The following is a 19,866-nucleotide window of genomic DNA, read 5'->3' as shown; positions in this document are numbered from 1 at the left end:
TGTCATTCTTCCACAATACTTTTCGGAATAAAAATGTATCAAAAGCAAGGTTAATGCAAGCACCTTCTCTGTGTAGAAATGGCACACATGGCAGATGCATGTAGACATTTTGATGAACATTGGTCAATTTTAAGTAATGACCAATGCCTGGATAACAAATCATGTTATGAGTGACAGACAGTTGATTGAATAAATCAGAAAGCCTCAGCTGAGAATTAGAAGCAATGAAACTAAGGTAAGGGGCTAAAACCAGATAAGGATTCCCTGAAGAATGTGATCGGTATGACTGATTAGATACAAGAGTTTTAGCCGTCCGAGATCCTTGATGCATTCGTGAAAATTACTTTTAAAAAGGCCTTTTGTTGAAATGACTTTTAATTTGTAAATCTGGAGTCACTTTTATCTTGAAGTTTTTTTGCTTTCACTCCTCAGTATCTCAAGGACATTTCAATGTACTAACAGAAAGTTTGGCGATGTAATTTTGTGCAAATGTACCAAATGAATTCTTGAAGAAATAAAGAGTGCTTTATACTCCTATTCAACCTGAGGCCTTGGCCGGGATTCTTCGACCCTGCGCCGGGTCGGAAAATTCCCGGGGGGGGGGGAGGCGCGATTCCCACCCTATGCTCCAGCACCATTTTTCGGGTGGGGGCGGGATTCCCAGCACGCCGGTCGAGGACTGTTGACAGCGCCACCACCCACCCCCCGCCGATTCTCCGGGCCCGACGGGCCGAGCGCCGTCCATTTTTGGCCAGTCCCGCCGGCGTGAATTATTCACCTCACGCACGATGGGCCCTGGCAGGTGAGTGTCCGGGGGTGGTCCTCGGGGGGGATCCGACCCAGGGGGGGGCCCCCACGGTGGCCTGGCCAGCGATCGGTGCCTACCGATCTGCAGGTGGGCTTGTTCCGTGGGGGACTTCTTTCCTCCGTGCTGGGCTCCTGTAGAGCTCCACCATATTGCCCGGGGGCCGGCGCGGAGAAGAGAACACCCGCGCATGCGTGGAAATACGCCGGCCGGTCCGCGCATGCGCGAGATCACGCCGGCCTTTCCACGCATGCACGAACTTGCGACAGCCCTTCACGCCGGCTGGAGTGACGCCAACGACTCCGGCGGCAACCTAGCCCCCTGGAAAGGTGAGAATTACTCACCTTTGGGGGCCACTGACGCCGGAGTCGTTGCCACCGTTTTCCCACCGGCGTGGGGATATAGCCCCATTTTCAGAGAATCCCGCCCCTGATCTATGAGCGAGAGATGAGGGGAATATTACATATGGGCTGCGTTGGATGGAAAGAGCATCGGAAGAATATGGGGAGGGCGGTGAGTGTGTTGAGGGCTGGGGGGTTGTTTTATGTTTTATTCTTTTTTAAAAGTTTAATTCAACACAGTGTCGAAGCACAGGAGCTGGAGCGGCTGGTCTCCACAACTGTGAGGCTGCAACACTCGATCTGGGAGTGGTGGGCCTGCCTTCTAATCCAGCCAAGCCTCTCCCGTCCCGCCCCCAACACAGATCAAAACTCCGACACTGGGCCCCCATTTTTAAAGGAATTCTCCCACCTCTGCACACCCAACCTGGGAGACTCCCGCAAATCTGGTTATACTTACTGCATGCTCTGCTGTAGCAATAAGCTGAAGGTACCCATAAATTGGAGGAACCAGTGTCAAATACAACTGTGAAATTCTGTGGAGGGGTGCCAATGAAAATCTCCCCTCCGTATTGAGCCTGTTCAGAAACATGAAGAATGATATGAATGTAGGTGTCACCAGATTGCAGCGCAGTCAATGTCTATCCAACGAAATCCTTACTGACCCACCTGCAATGACACACAAGATGCTCCAATTTATAAACTTTGAACAACTTAGAGTGTAAATCTTTTCCCATTAAATTCCATCCATGCAAAATAAATATTTTCCCGGCACTCTGTTGAAATCCCGAGGAAAACCTTGCTGAAGCCTCGTTAAAGTGAGGCTCTACGAGATCATTCATTGCAACAAGCTGATGTTAACGCGGTGGAAAGGTGTGGAATCGGACTTGCGGGGGCCAACCTTGGAAACATGCGGCACAGGACATTTTAATCTCTGAAAGCTTTAATGAGTTGTATCATCAGCAGATGGGAATCAAAACCAGGAGGGGGCACGGGGTGGGGATGGGGGGGCCTGGGGGTGTGGGAGGTGGGGTGCGGGTGCGGCATGAATGACAAATGCTTTCATGTGGAATGGCGAAGCACTCCTGTTCCATCTGGTCCACAAGTAACCATTATTTAGATCAGGCATTGTCAAACCGGGAGTGCGACCCACGGGTGGGTCGCGGAGCCATCCGTCGCGGCGCTCCCGATCGCGCAAACCTGTGCGCAACAGCCATAGCAGCCGGCTTTCAAAATGGCCGCACCGCGCATGCGTGCCAGATCATCAGCGCGCATGCGCAAAACTATGCGCATGCGCACCAATGATCGGCCACGCATGCACAGTACGGCCGCTTTTCTTTAAACGGTCGCAGCTTTTTGTTTTACAAGTTCGGGGGGGGGTTTTATTCATTTATTTTATTTATTACATTTTTTTTTTTCATTTATTTTATTCATTTTGTTTTTTTTTACAAGTTCGGGGCGGTTTTATTTGATAAAATTTTACAGGAAAAAAATGCAGAACTTTGGACAGATGGAGACTTCATACTGTCCGACATCTGAAGGTTTCACCTTCACCCAACAGGTTCCATTGGAGGAGCGAGTACGAGGGACCCAAAACCATTTCCTCCATTTTTGTCGGCAGCAAACAAGGTAAGAGAAAATCATGGGTCGCGCAGGTCGGCCGGCGTGGGTCGCGAAGGTAGGCCAGTGTGGGTCGCGCAGGTCGGCCGGCGTGGGTCGCGCAGGTCGGCCGGCGTGGGTCGCGAAGGTCGGCCGGGTTGGGTCCCGAAGGTCGGCCGGCTTGGGTCGCGCAGGTCGGCCGGCGTGGGTCGCGCAGGTCGGCCGGCGTGGGTCGCGCAGGTCGGCCGGCGTGGGTCAAGAAGGTCGGCCGGGTTGGGTCCCGAAGGTCGGCCGGGTTGGGTCGCGAAGGTCGGCCGGGTTGGGTCCCGAAGGTCGGCCGGTGTGGGTCGCGAAGGTCAGTCGGCGTGGGTCGCGAAGGTCAGTCGGCGTGGGTCGCGAAGGTCGGCCGGGTTGGGTCACGAAGGTCGGCCGGGTTGGGTCGCGAAGGTCGGCCGGGTTGGGTCCCGAAGGTCGGCCGGTGTGGGTCGCGAAGGTCGGCCGGCGTGGGTCGCGCAGGTCGGCCGGGTTGGGTCGCGAAGGTCGGCCGGGTTGGGTCACGAAGGTCGGCCGGGTTGGGTCCCGAAGGTCGGCCGGGTTGGGTCCCGAAGGTCGGCCGGTGTGGGTCGCGAAGGTCGGCCGGCGTGGGTCGCGCAGGTCGGCCGGGTTGGGTCGCGAAGGTCGGCCGGGTTGGGTCCTGAAGGTCGGCCGGGTTGGGTCGCGAAGGTCGGCCGGGTTGGGTCCCGAAGGTCGGCCGGCGTGGGTCGCGAAGGTCGGCCGGGTTGGGTCGCGAAGGTCGGCCGGCGTGGGTCGCGAAGGTCGGTCGCCGTGGGTCGCGAAGGTCAGCCGGGTTGGGTCCCGAAGGTCGGCCGGCGTGGGTCGCGAAGGTCGGCCGGGTTGGGTCGCGAAGGTCGGCCGGCGTGGGTCGCGAAGGTCGGTCGCCGTGGGTCGCGAAGGTCAGCCGGGTTGGGTCCCGAAGGTCGGCCGGCGTGGGTCGCGAAGGTCGGCCGGGTTGGGTCGCGAAGGTCGGCCGGCGTGGGTCGCGAAGGTCGGTCGCCGTGGTTCGCGAAGGTCAGCCGGGTTGGGCCCCGAAGGTCGGTCGCCGTGGGTCGCGAAGGTCGGTCGCCGTGGGTCGCGAAGGTCGGCCAGCGTGGGTCGCGAAAGTCGGCCGGGTTGGGTCCCGAAGGTCGGCCGGCGTGGGTCGCGAAGGTCGGCCGGCGTGGGTCGCGAAGGTCGGCCGGCGTGGGTCGCGAAGGTCGGCCGGGTTGGGTCCCGAAGGTCGGCCGGGTTGGGTCGTGAAGGTCGGCCGGCGTGGGTCGCGAAGGTCGGCCGGCGTGGGTCGCGAAGGTCGGCCGGCGTGGGTCGCGAAGGTCGGCCGGCGTGGGTCGCGAAGGTCGGCCGGCGTGGGTCGCGAAGGTCGGCCGGGTTGGGTCCCGAAGGTCGGCCGGGTTGGGTCGTGAAGGTCGGCCGGGTTGGGTCCCGAAGGTCGGCCGGCATGGGTCGCTCAGGTCGGCCGGGTTGGGTCGCGAAGGTCGGCCGGGTTGGGTCGTGAAGGTCGGCCGGGTTGGGTCGCGAAGGTCGGCCGGGTTGGGTCCCGAAGGTCGGCCGGGTTGGGTCGTGAAGGTCGGCCGGGTTGGGTCCCGAAGGTCGGCCGGGTTGGGTCGCGAAGGTCGGCCGGCGTGGGTCGCGAAGGTCGGCCGGGTTGGGTCCCGAAGGTCGGCCGGGTTGGGTCGCGAAGGTCGGCCGGCGTGGGTCGCGAAGGTCGGCCGGGTTGGGTCCCGAAGGTCGGCCGGGTTGGGTCGCGAAGGTCGGCCGGCGTGGGTCGCGAAGGTCGGCCGGGTTGGGTCCCGAAGGTCGGCCGGGTTGGGTCCCGAAGGTCGGCCGGGTTGGGTCGTGAAGGTCGGCCGGCGTGGGTCGCGAAGGTCGGCCGGCGTGGGTCGCGAAGGTCGGTCGGGTTGGGTCGCGAAGGTCGGCCGGCGTGGGTCGCGAAGGTCGGCCGGGTTGGGTCCCGAAGGTCGGCCGGGTTGGGTCGCGAAGGTCGGCCGGGTTGGGTCGCGAAGGTCGGCCGGGTTGGGTCGCGAAGGTCGGCCGGGTTGGGTCGCGAAGGTCGGCCGGGTTGGGTCGTGAAGGTCGGCCGGGTTGGGTCCCGAAGGTCGGCCGGGTTGGGTCGCGAAGGTCGGCCGGCGTGGGTCGCGAAGGTCGGCCGGGTTGGGTCGCGAAGGTCGGCCGGGTTGGGTCGCGAAGGTCGGCCGGCGTGGGTCGCGAAGGTCGGCCGGGTTGGGTCCCGAAGGTCGGCCGGGTTGGGTCGCGAAGGTCGGCCGGCGTGGGTCGCGAAGGTCGGCCGGGTTGGGTCCCGAAGGTCGGCCGGGTTGGGTCGCGAAGGTCGGCCGGCGTGGGTCGCGAAGGTCGGCCGGGTTGGGTCGCGAAGGTCGGCCGGGTTGGGTCGCGAAGGTCGGCCGGCGTGGGTCGCGAAGGTCGGCCGGGTTGGGTCCCGAAGGTCGGCCGGGTTGGGTCCCGAAGGTCGGCCGGGTTGGGTCGTGAAGGTCGGCCGGCGTGGGTCGCGAAGGTCGGCCGGCGTGGGTCGCGAAGGTCGGTCGGGTTGGGTCCCGAAGGTCGGCCGGGTTGGGTCGCGAAGGTCGGCCGGGTTGGGTCGCGAAGGTCGGCCGGGTTGGGTCGCGAAGGTCGGCCGGGTTGGGTCCCGAAGGTCGGCCGGGTTGGGTCCCGAAGGTCGGCCGGCGTGGGTCGCGAAGGTCGGCCGGCGTGGGTCGCGAAGGTCGGCCGGGTTGGGTCCCGAAGGTCGGTCGCCGTGGGTCGCGCAGGTCGGCCGGCGTGGGTCGCGAAGGTCGGTCGCCGTGGGTCGCGAAGGTCAGCCGGCGTGGGTCGCGAAGGTTGGCCGGTTGGTAAAAATGGGTCCCCGGAAAAAACGTTTGAAGAACACTGATTTAGATCCTTCCTCCAGAGAATGTTGCAGACGGGCCCCAAACTGTATATGCCGTGGTCACGCTCACAGGTAAAATGGCATTCCATCTCCCTCACAGTGATGGCCTAGATGCTGTTTCTGTTTTTTAATTATGTTTTTGTAACAAAAGGCTTGTGAGAGGGAGCACTGTGCCCTCTCTGTTACTTACCCTTTGCTACAGACTGCTGGTCCTCCAAAACTGGAAGGCAGCTGTTTGAACCACTTCTTCAGCACCAATCTGCTGCCCTTAAATGTACAGTTGGGCCTGTCTCATGCCTGCAGCCTCATGCCCTAGCAGTGACACCCGGGCAACCTGGCAGTGCCTACCTAACACTGCCAAGGTGCCAGGGTGGCACTGCCAGGTCTTCAGGGACAATTCCAGGCTGGCAGAGTGCCCTGGTGCCAGGTTGGCACTGTCAGGGATGGGGCCTTATCAGGTTGGGGAGGGGGTCAAAAATGGCAGGGGAGGGGAGGGGTGCTGAAAGGGATGGGGAAAAGATTGGGGAAGCCAGGCAGAATGGTGCCTTGATCTGCAAGGAGAGTTTCCCGCTGGGCCCGCCAGCAGGGAATGACTCAAGTGAGGCCTGGGCGGAAAGAAACTCCCCGAGGCCAAAAATAAACAGCGGGATGTTCCCCGGCACTGCGGTCACAGGGAAACACCCCGCTAAACACACCCAAAACCAGACAAAGATTTATTGCCGTTGTATCGCGCCCAGTTGTCTCAAAGTAAAGTGAAGATGCATCGACTGTAACATGTCCTGAAAGACAAATAAATCAGTAAGAGCGATATTGGTTTCAGAGAATCTGCCAGTGAAGAAATCCAGGTAATTAAAAAAATTCAATTTGGTTAACATGCCAAATAGAGTCGGGGCAAATTGTCAATAACCTTAAATCTTTTCGCCGCAGACTATACCAAGCCTCTTGCTTTATGAACACACCTCTGACAGAGCCAGTCAGCTTGTGGCAAGTTGGTAAATTCTGCTCCCATTGAGCAACTAGGAATAATTTTCAGCTTTTCGGGGCTGGACAGCATAACCCTTGACCAATGTCCCTGATCGGGTGTTGGGAATTATGGCACAGGCTGCTTGATATCCATACAAAGGATCTAGAATAGCGTTTATTTGACATGTATTTGCCTAATAACTATTTTGCTTTGTACTGACAGAGATGGTGTGGTAAGTCTGAGTGCTACACATACCACCATCTTCCTGAATAAACTAAGATACATCCCTTCAGTCCCAACGCACATCAGGTCTCATTGACCACAAGACCATAAGACATAGGAGCAGAATTAGGCCACTCGGCCCATCGGGTCTGCTCCGCCATTCAATATTTTCTCATCCCCATTCTCCTGTCTTCTCATAACCCCTGATCCCCTTATTAATCACGAACCTATCTATCTCTGTCTTAAAGACACTCAGTGATTTGGCCTCCACAGCCTTCTGCGGCAAAGAGTTCCACAGATTCACCACCCTCTGACTGAAGAAATTCCTCCTCATCTCAGTTTCGAAGGATCATCCCTTTACTCTGAGATTGTGCCCTCTGGTTCTAGTTTTTCCTACAACTGGAAACATTCTCTCCATGTCCATTCTATCCAGGCCTTGCAGTATCCTGTAAGTTTCAATAAGACCCCCCTCCTCATCTTTCTAAATTCTAACGAGTACAGACTCAGAGTCCTCAACCGTTCCTCATACGACATTCCAGGGATTATTCTTGTGAACCTCCTCTAGACCCTTTCCAAGGCCAGTACATCCTTCCCCAGATACAGGGCCCAAAACTGCTCACAATACTCAAAATGGAGTTTGACCAGAGCCTTATACAGCCTCAGATGTACATCCCTGTTCTTGAATTCTAGCCCTCTCAACATGAATGCTAACTTTGCATTTGCCTTCCTAACTGCCGACTGAATCTGCACCTTAACCTTAAGAGAATCGTGAATAAGGATTCCCAAGTCCCTTTGTGCTTCTGATTTCCTAAGCATTTCCCCATTTAGAAAATAGTCCATGCCTCCATATCTCCTTCCAAAGTGCATGACCTCACACTTTTCCACATTGCATTTCATCTGCCACTTCTTTGCCCACTCTCCTAGCCTGTCCAAGTCCTTCTGAAGCCCCCCTGCTTCCTCAATACGACCTGTCCCTTTTCAGATCTTTGTATCATCTGCAAACTTAGCGACAGTGCCTTCAGTGCCTTGAACCCGGTCAAGAGGCCACTTCTTAATTTCCCACTCAGGCTGAAAAACAATAGGAGCTACAATTTATGACTTGACTTCCCTCTGGTGATCGCCGTCCTCTGATTTAGCGGCACAGAGGTGTTGATGACATCCTCCCAGTACGCATGGAGATTTCCTATTGCTGCATTCCCATTCCCAATAGCAACTTCACAGGTGATTAAATCTCGTGATCAGTGATACAATCGTCAGGACAGACTTACATCCATGTAGTTGAGAAGAGGCTCAGTGGATCTTTGAATGGCGGAACATTCCTGAGCTTGACCCAGCTGTACCATATCCATCTTATGGTGCTCCCAGAAATAAGAAAGTATCCCTTTTTCTTTCATTGTTTGCTTGATAGACTTGTGCTTCTTCAGTGGAATTCTGTCAAAGTACATGCGGAAAATCAGATGAAGCCACAATTATTGGTGCATCACTGGTTCACGATCGCCTTGCTCAGCATTAGCCTGATAATGGTTGAATTTTCATATGTCTACAAAGCATGTCTCTTAAATTATTTTATTCATTTGGCTGTAGGATGTACAAGCACGAAGAACGGTAGCATTGAGGGTAGCACAATTGCTTCACAGCTCCAGGGTCCCAGGTTCGATTCCGGCTTGAGTCACTGTCTGTGCGGAGTCTGCACATCCTCCCCGTGTCTGCGTGGGTTTCCTCCGGGGGCTCCGGTTTCCTCCCACAGTCCAAAGATGTGCAGGTTAGGTGGATTGGCCATGATAAATTCCCCTTAGAGTCCAAAATTGCCCTTAGTGTTGGGTGGGGTTACTGGGTTATGGGGATAGGGTGGAGGTGTTGACCTTGGGTCGAGTGCTCTTTCCAAGAGCTGGTGCAGACTCGATGGGCCGAATGGCCTCCTTCTGCACTGTAAATTCTATGATAATCTATGAAGAAGGGAAAGATAGCTAAAATTTGGCTGGCTCATCCAAGTCTTTGGCTCTTAAGCTGTGCGGCATTATCCACACTAAAATTCCACCCCTTCCCGCACACAACTGACCCATGGAAAATGCCAAAGAAACAGGAAACACCATCGGGTTAGACTCCACTTCTAACTTTCACCGTCTGGCTTTCTGAACTGTAACGACGTGCCATAATACCCAAGTATAGATCCCAACCTCAACTGCGGAAAAGTGCCTTCATTGCACAGCTGTGAGATTCCCACAATGGCCAACCTCTTAGCTTCTCAAAGTATGACTTAGTTGAGAAATGAAAAATGAAATGAAAATCGCTTATTGTCACGAGTAGGCTTCAAATGAAGTTATTGTGAAAAGCCCCTAGTTGCCACATTCCAGCGCCCGCCTATTCGGGGAGGCTGGTACGGGAATCGAACCATGCTGCTGGCCTGCCTTGGTCTGCTTTAAAAGCCAGCAATTTAGCCCAGTGTGCAAAACCAGCCCCTATTAGGGGCAATTAGGGCAATACTGTGTTATGGGACATCAGGTGACGAAACCAAGGGGATATGTAAACTGATTGTAACACCGTTAGCTAGTTGAGCTTTCCCAACCTAAAGGAAAAACCATCAAGGTTTTTTAAAAATTAAATATTTTTATTCTCCTCCTTTTTCACATTTTCATCAAAATTTACAACAACAGATAATTGACAATAACAACAAACACAACGGCAACCCCCCCAGCGAACAATCCCCTCATCCCACCCACCCTCAAACAGCTCCCAACATTTTGAATGAAAAACACCAATGAGAATAAATCATCGATAACTTATACAAACCATCGAGGTTAATGACGTTTTATTAAAAATAGAAGTTGCGCCTCAGACCTGCTCTATCATTCAGTAATTTTCTACCTCAATTCCACTTTCCCACCCTATCCTCACATCGTGGGATTGCATTTGAGTCTAAAAATCTTAGTCTTAAGTACGCTCAATAATCAAACATTCCAAAGATTCACAGGCCTCGGAGTGAAGAAATTTCCCCTAATCTCAGCCTTAAATGGCCCAGCCGTTCTACTGAGATTGTGACCCCTGTTTCTTGACTCCCTGGTGAGGAGAGTTGTACAAGGTGCCCTGGTGAAGGGTTAACCAAACACACCAGGTGGGTCTGGCTGCTCATAATGCTGAAAGCAAGAGCTAAAATTTAAAGAAAATTGACACTTAGATACCCCGGTCTGTCCTGGTTTTTCTCCACTGATTTAGAACAAGAGCATAACTTCTGAAGAAAACGTCCTGCTTTGTTACCTCGTAAGGCATTCCGAAAGATGGAGACAGCAAAGAGCAAGGATTATCCACTTCATACTGTGTTTCAGATCAGGACCAGCAAGTTGAATCCAGCCAGTGTTTGAGTGCTCGTAACCCTTTAGATGAAACGCGCCTTCGTTTTAGGCTCTGGTTAATGTAGACCGGAAAACGATGTGATGTCCAACCCCAAGTGCAAAGTCGCAAGGAAAGCAAATAAGCTTTTCACTTTGTACAAATTATCAGCTCAGCTTTGTTTAAATGGGCAACTTGAGAACATTCAAGCCAATTTTATGACAGAGTTGATCCTTTTCTAAGCCAAAACCAATTGGAAAATCTAAAGCTTTACTATTACTCACTGTGAGAAACGTGATATAAAAGTGTGATAGTCACACCCAGTAAAATAATAAGTGGCTTGTGATAAGAGGAACCTGGAACCAAACAGGTGAAAGATTTAACTGAAGTGCTTGTGTTGCCAGCTCAAATAATTATTGTTATATGTTTCATAATGTTGAATGACTCAACCCCTATTTGCCAATGTGAGGGCACAGATGGCTAAATAAGTATTCATCATCCAGTCAACCAGAGAAATAAAGACTGTCCAATGGGACTGATGGTCATCTTATTTCTCTGGGCATCTCAGAAGGTCTGCTCATGCACAGTTTTTAGAATTCCCGTCCAGAGGTCATAATGAAAAGTCATATACACATCACCTGGAGCCTGCAGTAGGTTCAAAGAAAGCTTCAAGTTTTTAGGTGTCCAGATCACCAACAACCTGTCCTGGTCCCCCCATGCCGACACTATAGTTAAGAATGCCCACCAACGACTCTACTTTCTCAGAAGACTAAGGAAATCTGACATGTCAGCTACGACTCTCACCAACTTTTACAGATGCACCATAGAAATATTGTTTTCTGGTAGTATCACAACTTGGTATGGATCCTGCTCTGCCCAAGACTACAAAAGGACATGAATGTCGCTCAATCCATCACGCAAACCAGCCTCCCATCCATTGACTCTGTCTACAATTCCCGCTGCCTCGGAAAGGTAACCAGCCTAATTAAGGACTCCACGCACCCTGGACGTACTCTCTTCCACCTTTTTCCGTTAGGAAAAAGATACACAGGTTTGAGGTCACCCACCAACCGGCTCACGGTAGCATAGTGGTTAGCACTGTGGCTTCACAGCACCAGGGTCCCAGGTTCGATTCCCAGCTTGGGTCACTGTCTGTGCGGAGCGTGCACGTTGTTCCCGTGTCTGCGTGGGTTTCCTCCGGTTTCCTCCCACAGTCCAAAGGTGTGCAGGTTAGGTGGACTGGCCAGGATAAATTGCCCTTAGAGTCCAAAAAAGGTGAGGGGGATAGGGTGGAAGTGAGGAAGTGAGGCCTTAAGTGGGTCGATGCAGACTCGATGGGTCGAATGGCCTCTTTCTGCTCTGTATGTTCTATGCCTATGTCTACTACCATCAGACTTTTGAATGGAACTACCTCGTATTAAGTTGATCTTTTCTCTACACCCTAGCTATGATTGTAACATTACATTCTGCAGTCTGTGCTTCCTTTCCTATGTACGGTATGCGTTGTATACCATGCAAGAAATACTTTTCACTGTCTACTAATACATGTGACAATAATAAATCAAATCAAATCAAATCAAATCTAAATCAATAGGTCAGTTAACACTCTGAAATGAAAAGTCAGGCAATGGACGTGCACCTTTCAAGTCGACACTGCCAGGGGAATTTTCAGCTGGTGGCTGCACATGGCTGGAATTTCCGATCACAAATCGTATCCCGATAAGCAGCATTGCGCAAACGTTCAAACTTTACCACCTAGGAGGACAAGAGCAGAGACACATGGGAATACCACCGCCACCTTCAGGTTCCCCTCCGAGTCACACGCTTTCCCCACACGAAAATATAGTGCCGTCCCTTCATCGTTGCCGGGTCAAATTCCCGGAGCCCTTTGCCTATAGCGGCAGGAGTACTTTCACCATCTGGGCTGCAGCGGTTCAAGTAGATGGATCACCATCACCGTCCGGGGATAATAAAGCTATCTTCCTCACAACAGTTACATTCAAGGAATTAATTTAAAATAATCACTGCCGGATATGTACAACCAGTGGGCAAGGTACCTTGTCAGCAGCACATCATCAGAAATCTCACTCTATACCCATAATGTCCTGCCTTGTTTTTATTTTATCCAAACCACTCAATATTATGTCAGTAAAGTGTCCCTGACATGTCTTCTCCAAGGCTGGAAATTGACGTTGGAATGAAATGTATATGGTCAGGTTAGTGAAGGGTTAATTATTACATCTCTGTGTAATTCAAACCCTAGAGGGCACCACCACTTCGCTGTATATAAATCAGACCTGAGGGAATTGTGGGTGGTTAGTGAAGGAGAAAGCATGAGAACAGCACTAGGAGACGGTTTGATTAGACAAGAGTGAACACGAGGTTGAATCATAGTATGGTTAGTGACTATTTTGATTATTGAGTACTGCTAGACAGATTCAATATTCCTTTATTATTAATTGTAGTTCAGTAGAGTGCGCAAACTTCATTTAATTAATAGCTTTACAATAAATTAGTTTTGTTTCAATCTAATGATTGGTGGATTCCTTGTCATCAACACATCGGATCATTCTGGAAGAAAAGACAAAGAACATAAAATATTACCACCAAGGGTAATATAACTGACCTATTTTATCTTTTCTTTCTAGATTTTGACGTGGAATCGTGCGTTTCCTTTTCCTCACCGGATGGTAAACGAAAGTGGTGATATGTAAAGTCACATCCCACTGGAAAGGAGTTTCATTGAAGATTTAATTCAATCAAGTTATTCAAAGAAATCAAATAACCCGCAGTTGCTGATTTGTTTCTTTATTCTTTCACATGGCATCGTTGGCTGGGTCGACATTTGTTGCCCATCCCGAAATTCCCTTGATCTGAGAGGTTTGCTGGGGCTATTTCAGAGGGGCGTTTCTCAGTCGACCGCATTGCTGTGGCCCTGGAGTCACATGAGGGCAGACCAGGTACGGAGGCAGAGTTCCTCCCCCAAAGGGATTAATGAACCAGATGGGTTTTTCACCCCAATCCGATACTTTCAGGTCACCATGACTGAGACTAGTTTTATATCCCAGATTTATTCATTGAATTTAAATTCCACCACCAGCCATTGTGGGATTCGAACCTTTGTCCCCAAGTTGTTGCCTGAGCCACTGGGTGTCCAGTCCAGTGACTATGCCACGATCGCGCCATAATAATATCAGCACCATGCTTTCACATTGAGACTTACGCACATAACCTAGGCTGACATTCAGTGCAGTACTGAGGGAGGAATGCTCAGTCAGATGTGCGATCTTTCGAAACCATCCGAGCTGGATATAAAAGCTCCCATGACACTATTCAAAGAGGAACAGGCAAATTCTCCAGGTGTCCTGGGCAATATTTATTTCACAACCAATCTCCTTAAACAGATGATAAGCTCATTCGTTTTGTTGCTGTTTTTTGAAGCTTGCTGTGCACAAATTGACTGTCTGTCTCTTACGTCACAATAATGACTGCGTTTCACAATTGACCATGAAGTATTTTGGAATATCCTGAAATCTTAAAGGTGCTGAATGAAGTCTTTCTTTCCATTTTCCTCTATGATATGCTGTTTTTTGGCTACTAAAATAAAATAGTTGGGCCTCTCGATATAACATCACGCTCAATGGGGGTAGGGAGAATGAAAAAACTGAAGACCAGCTCTACCTCACAGAATATCAACAGTCACACAAGTACATTGACGAGCGCCCGAAAAGTAATCTATATTTTTCCATCTTAAGGCAGAAGAGTTAAAGAACCGGATTTCAGTTTTTGCCTCGCTTAGGTATGTCTTTGAGATTTCCAGCCCGCCGGTGAGTTGGCATGAAAAACACATTCACCTGTCCGCCAACCTCTGTCCAGGTGGATGTGGAGAGGATGTTTCCTCTTGTGGGGGAGTCCAGAACTAAGGGGGCACTGTTTTAAAATCAGGGGTCACCCTTTGTGGGCAGACATGAGGAGAATTTTTTGTCTCCAAGGGTTTTGCAGCTTTCAAATTCTCTGCCCCATAAGGTGGTGGAGGCTGAGGTCACCCGAATATTTTTAAGGTGGAAGTGGATAGATTCTTGTTGGGCAAGGGGTTCAAAGGTTATTGGGGGTAGATGGGAATGTGGAGTTTAAACAGATCAGCCATGGCCTTATTGAGTGGCCAAGCAGGCTCGAGTGGATGAAAGGCCTACTTCTGTTCCTATATTGTACTTGTGGATACTAGCAAGGTATCCAGGTAGTTGAAGGCGGCATGCATGCTGCCTGGATACAGGCACAGAAGTGCATGATGTGCAGCTGGTAGTCACACACCAACTGTGTGTTGATATACAGTAGCAGTGTATAAGAACATAAGAACTAGGAGCAGGAGTAGGCCACCTGGCCCCTCGAGCCTGTATAGAACAGTGTGTATAGTCTCCGACCACTAGGTGTCATACAAGAGGAACAGGACACTGAAACCGGACAGAAAACCAAGTCATGGACAGAGTTACAGAAGCTGTTAGTAGCATGGTTAGAAAATCCACAGTTTGGTTAGCACTAGTTTAATCTACCCATAGTGTATTCAACATTAAATAACTGATCTTGAACGAGATGTTCTGCCGTACACTGATTCATTTATTGTCGTGGTACACGAACACAACACGGTGCCGGGAGTGACTTGAGTCGTCAAACAAAGAAGAAACATTGCTGCAAGAAAAACCCCCATTGGCTGAGCGGGATTCTCTGTCCCGCTAGCCAGCCAATGGGGGTTTCCCATTATCCACGCTGTTGGGAAATCCCCGTGCTGCCGGCGAAATGGAGAATCCTGACAGCGGAGAATCCATCCCGTGGTTCTGCAAATGGAAAGTCTGAAAGTTCCAGCACAGCTTCAACTTGCTGGTAATGTGGGTGGAAATTGGTGCACATTTAAGCAGCACTTCACACTGTGTGTCTCAGCTATTGGGTTGCCGGCACAGCCGGACGAGAGACAAATTGCGTTGTTGCTCACGGTAGCACGCTCGCTGGCGATTTATGCATTCGCGTATGAGCAAGAGGAAGGCAGTAAGAAATTTGATGCTGTGATCAAAAATATTTGACGAGCGTTGTCCACCTAAGAAAAGTGAAACAAATGAAAGGTTCATTTTTCGAATGCGCACTCATGAGACTAGCGAATCAGTCAATAGTTTTCTTACTGACCTGAAGCTGAAAGCGCAGACATACAACTTCCTGACTCTGAAATCCTCCATGTTTAGAGACCAAATTGTTCTGGGATTGAATGATACTAAGGTGCGTAAGTGCCTTTTACGAGAAAATAATTAGAAGATGCCATCAAAATTTGCCATGCCAACAAACTAGCAGCACAACGTGTTAATACGTTTAATGCAAGACGTTTTGGTGTGAATATTGTGACGCACTTAGGAAAGCAACGTGCACGGGCGGGATTCTCTCAGCCCACACCGGGCTGGAGAATCGCCCGGGCCGGGTGCGAATCGCGCAACGCCGGTCCACTGATTCTCCAGTGATCATAGATCATAGAATGTACAGTGCAGAAGGAGGCCATTTGGCCCATCGAGTCTGCACCGGCTCTTGGAAAGAGCACCCTACCCAAGGTCAACACATCCACCCTATCCCCTTAACCCAGTAACCCCACCCAACACCAAGGGCAATTTTGGACACTAAGGGCAATTTAGCATGGCCAATCCACCTAACCTGCACATCTTTGGACTGTGGGAGGAAACCGGAGCACCCGGAGGAAACCCACGCGCACACGGGGAGGATGTGCAGACTCCGCACAGACAGTGACCCAAGCCGGAATCGAACCTGGGACCCTGGAGCTGTGAAGCAATTGTGCTATCCACAATGCTACCGTGCTGAGTGTCGGCGTGTCGGCGCAGCGCCGCTCAGGGGATTCTCCGCCCTAGATGGGCCGAACGGCCGCAAAAAATGTCCGAGTCCTGCCAGCGCCGTCCACTTGTGGTCTTACCCGGCGGGACCTCGCCGTGCATCCTTTCGGGGGCGGCCTGGTGTGGGGGGGGGGGGAGAGAGGGGGGGTCCTCCGCTGTGGCCTGGCCCACGATCAGGGTCTACCGATCGGTGGACCGGCCTCTCGGGCTGGAGGCTTCTTTTGTTCCGCGCCGGCCCCTCTAGCCCTACGCCATGTTGCAGTGGGGCCGGTGCGGAGAAGGAAGCCACCGCGCATGCGGCAATCGCGGCAGTCACGGTGCACATGCCGCATTCACGCCAGTCGCAGCACGCATACGCACAAACGCGGCGCCCATTTGAGGCCGGTATCAGCAGCTGGAGCGGCGTGGATCGCTCCAGTGCTGTGCTGGCCTCCTGTAGGGCTCGGGATAGCTGCTCGGAATCGCGTTTTACGAGGGCGTCAACACTTAGCCTCAGGATCAGAGAATCCCACCCTTGGTCTCAGGAGCCATTCTAAACGGTCTGAACAAACAGCCATTGCATGTAAACGATGTGGGCAAAAGCACCTACCAAGGCAACGGGCAACGCGGCAGCACAGTGGTTAGCACTGTTGCCTCACAGCTCCAGGGTCCCCGGTTTGATTCCCGGCTTGGGTCACTGTCTGTGTGGAGTCTGCATGTTCTCCCCGTGTCTGCGTGAGTTTCCTCCGGGTGCTCCGGTTTCCTCCCACAAGTCCCGAAAGACGTGCTTGTTAGGTGAATTGGACATTCTGAATTCTCCCTCTGTGTACCCGAACAGGCGCCGGAATGTGGCGACTAGGGGATTTTCACAGTAACTTCATTGCAGTGTTAATGTAAGCCTACATGTGACAATATAAATTATGGCATAACATGTCCGGCTTTTGACAAAATATCCACAAAGTGCAAAGGGAAGAATCACTTCGCGAAACACTGTTCCTCAAATAAGAAAATTATTGCAGGGCAGTCGATTAACGTGATGGATGACACTAATTTAAGTCACACATTTTTCATTGGCCTGGTGTCGGATGAAGACATAGTAAATGAAGCTATACCGAATAAAATGCCACCCAGCAGTGCTGAAAGTGATATTGCAGCAGTAACAAGGGACAAATGGACCGTACCTTTCAGATTATCAATCAATCAATGGCTAATTACTGTTAAATTACTGTTAAATTAGATACTGGTGTAAAGCAAACCTAATCAGTGCAAGTGATATTAAGACCATGTAGCTAAAGTCGAGAATTCAAAATGAACCGTTCTTACTTAAAGACTACAATGGTAAGAAGATTGACACTTTGGGTATGTGCGAATTAGACGTGCAAGGAACAAACAAAGTGCACAAGCTGAAGTTGTCAATTGTTGCTGAAGGTCGTGAATGATTACGATACTGGTCTACCTATTCCCCAAAGCCCCCGTCCCACTCTTCACCCAGACACACACAAAACAGACACATGGTAAGCGGAGGATAGGGGAAGAAATATATTTACGTGAATGGCAGGAAAAGGTTTGAGATGAATCTTCGCTGCTATAGTTGTGGCCTCTGTAGGCTTCGGTCGTCTCTGAATGTGACCCTCTGGGGAATGGATTGAGACAAGAGATTCAAGTTGGTGCAATTCTATCTGTTGACCACCAGATGGAGCCTCTGCCTCCCTGAGATATTGCGAAATAAATAAAATAAATAACCTTTTATTTGTTGAAAAAATTATAAGTCAGCACTTCGAGTTTTCACCAAAGGTCCTTTATTTAACACGAAGTTCGTGGGCGGATTGGAGAGACCACAGTCATTCCAAATGTCCCCACTTTACAGAAGTAAGGCAGGCAATTTATATGATACAATAAGCAATTTCTGGGACAAAATGCATTCTTTAGATTAGTAAAAAGACAGAAAAGCGAGCAGTCCGGAGTTAGAGTTTAATAACAGGCCTTGAGTTCCTCGCCTAAGAAAAATAATAATTGTCTGCTGTCAGCAAAACAATGTGCAGCTGTACGCTTGTTTACATTGTATGACCTTCTGACTGTTTCACACAGAACTTCTTGACAAAAAATAAGGCTAAATATCCATCATGCTTTGCCAAGTGCCTATTTCCATGAAATATAGTCAAGCAGCCGGTTAAAATGAATACAGAGTATTAAGGCAACTAATCCGCCAACTAAAGTCCCTCCTACAATTGCCACAAGTAGGCTCACATTAACACTGCAATGAAGTTCCTGTGAAAAGCCCCCAGTCGCCACATTCCGGCGCCTGTTCGGGTACACTGAGGGAGAATTCAGAATTCTCAGCTGGTACGGGAATTGATCCCGCTGCTTTGCTCTGCATCAAAAACCAGCTGTCTAGCCCGCGGAGCTAAGCCATGCGAGGTAACTATAGCCCCTGGAGGAATGAGGGACATGCCCATTCAGTGCCCTGGCAGTGCCCCCTGGTGCAGGTTTGCTGACAGGTTGACACTGTAAGGTTTGCCTGTAAGCTTGACACTGCCAGTGGAGCCACCAATCCCTCCGTTGTGGGGGCTGGGTGCCGTTAGGTATCAGTGCTGATCAGGGCGTCCCGGCTGTCACCTCTATCAGGCCCTGCCCCACCAGAGTGACGGTGTGAACTACGCCCCCATCTTTTATTTATTCACGAGGCTCAAAACTGGAGAGTTGCACGCCAGTTTTCAGCCTGATCCTGACACTTTTCCAAATTCTGGTGAGTATCCGCCCGGAGTGGGAGGTGGCTCCAGGAGTTTGGCCCAGCAATAGTGAATGATCGATAATACAGTTCCATGTCAGGATGGTGTGTGAGTGTGAGGGAAATCTGCCCTTGGTGGGATTCCCAGTCACCCACAGCTCTTCTTCCCCCAGGTGGTAGAGGTCTAGAGTTTGGAAGGTAGAGCAAAGGAGCCTTGGAGAGTTGCTGCAGTGCATCTTGTAGATGGGTCACACTGTGTGCCCATTGCTTGATGGAGTGAATATTTAATGTGGTGCATTGAGCTTCTTGAGTGTTGCTGGAGCTGCCCTCATTCAGGCAAGCGGAGGGTATTCCATCATACTCCTAACTTGTGTTTTATGGGTGGTTGACAGACTTTGGGAAGTCAGGAGAAAACTAACTTGCTTTACTTTTGTATCATGCATATCTTTGTTGCGTATCATAGATTTTAATTTTAACCAATCACACTATCATAAAGATCTATTTCATGGCATTTACAGGAAAAGTGTTCCACAATTTCATAAGTGACAAAGTGGATATATTGGTGGGTCCAGTCTCGGGCGACGTTCCCCCAAAACTTTTGGGCTGGAATCCTCCAGTTCGCTGGTCCCGCAGGCAGGGCACCCCCCACCCCCCCCACCTTCCCCCCCGCCCCCACTGGTTTCCCGTGGTGTGGGGCGGCTTCAGAGGGAATTCCCATTGACAGCAGCAGGAGCAGGAAATCCCACTGCCGGCGAACAGCGATCCGTCTCCCATCGCCGAGAAACACATGGCTGGAGATTCCCGCTCTTGGTCCAGACGAGAACTCCTTGATTTGTCACAGTCGAGCTGGGATACCCCCAAATGCGGGTGAGGGGGGGATGACTGGCTTCATGTCTTTGTTCAATCCACCTTCTCCTGGTAACAACAAATTTAATCTAACCAGGTTCCCGTTCCCTTGGATAACTTATCCAGACTCAATGGTTGTGTTTAAAAAGAGCCAATTTAACCAGACTTTCTTGATTATGATAGGGGAAGTTTATTAACAACTAAATAGGTAAGGAACAATGGTAAAACACAGACATCTACA

General features: G+C 51.0%; 1 protein-coding gene across 1 annotated transcript in view; it reads right to left on the bottom strand.

The window, feature by feature from the left end:
* Window positions 1-19,866, bottom strand: part of LOC140394556 (uncharacterized) — a 59,265-nt gene that overhangs the window by 25,736 nt on the left and 13,663 nt on the right. The window contains exons 10-12 of the mRNA XM_072481915.1: window positions 10,119-10,258; window positions 8,132-8,294; window positions 1,604-1,721 (exon numbers count right to left, since the gene is read on the bottom strand). Of these exons, the coding sequence (XP_072338016.1) occupies window positions 1,604-1,721; window positions 8,132-8,294; window positions 10,119-10,258 (421 nt within the window). The remainder of the gene's footprint in view (window positions 1-1,603; window positions 1,722-8,131; window positions 8,295-10,118; window positions 10,259-19,866) is intronic.

Source organism: Scyliorhinus torazame, chromosome 17 (genome assembly GCF_047496885.1).
Source record: "Scyliorhinus torazame isolate Kashiwa2021f chromosome 17, sScyTor2.1, whole genome shotgun sequence".
Lineage (NCBI taxonomy): Eukaryota > Metazoa > Chordata > Chondrichthyes > Carcharhiniformes > Scyliorhinidae > Scyliorhinus > Scyliorhinus torazame.
The sequence above is the reverse complement of the archived record's forward strand: the minus strand, read 5'-3'. Positions and strand labels throughout refer to the sequence as shown.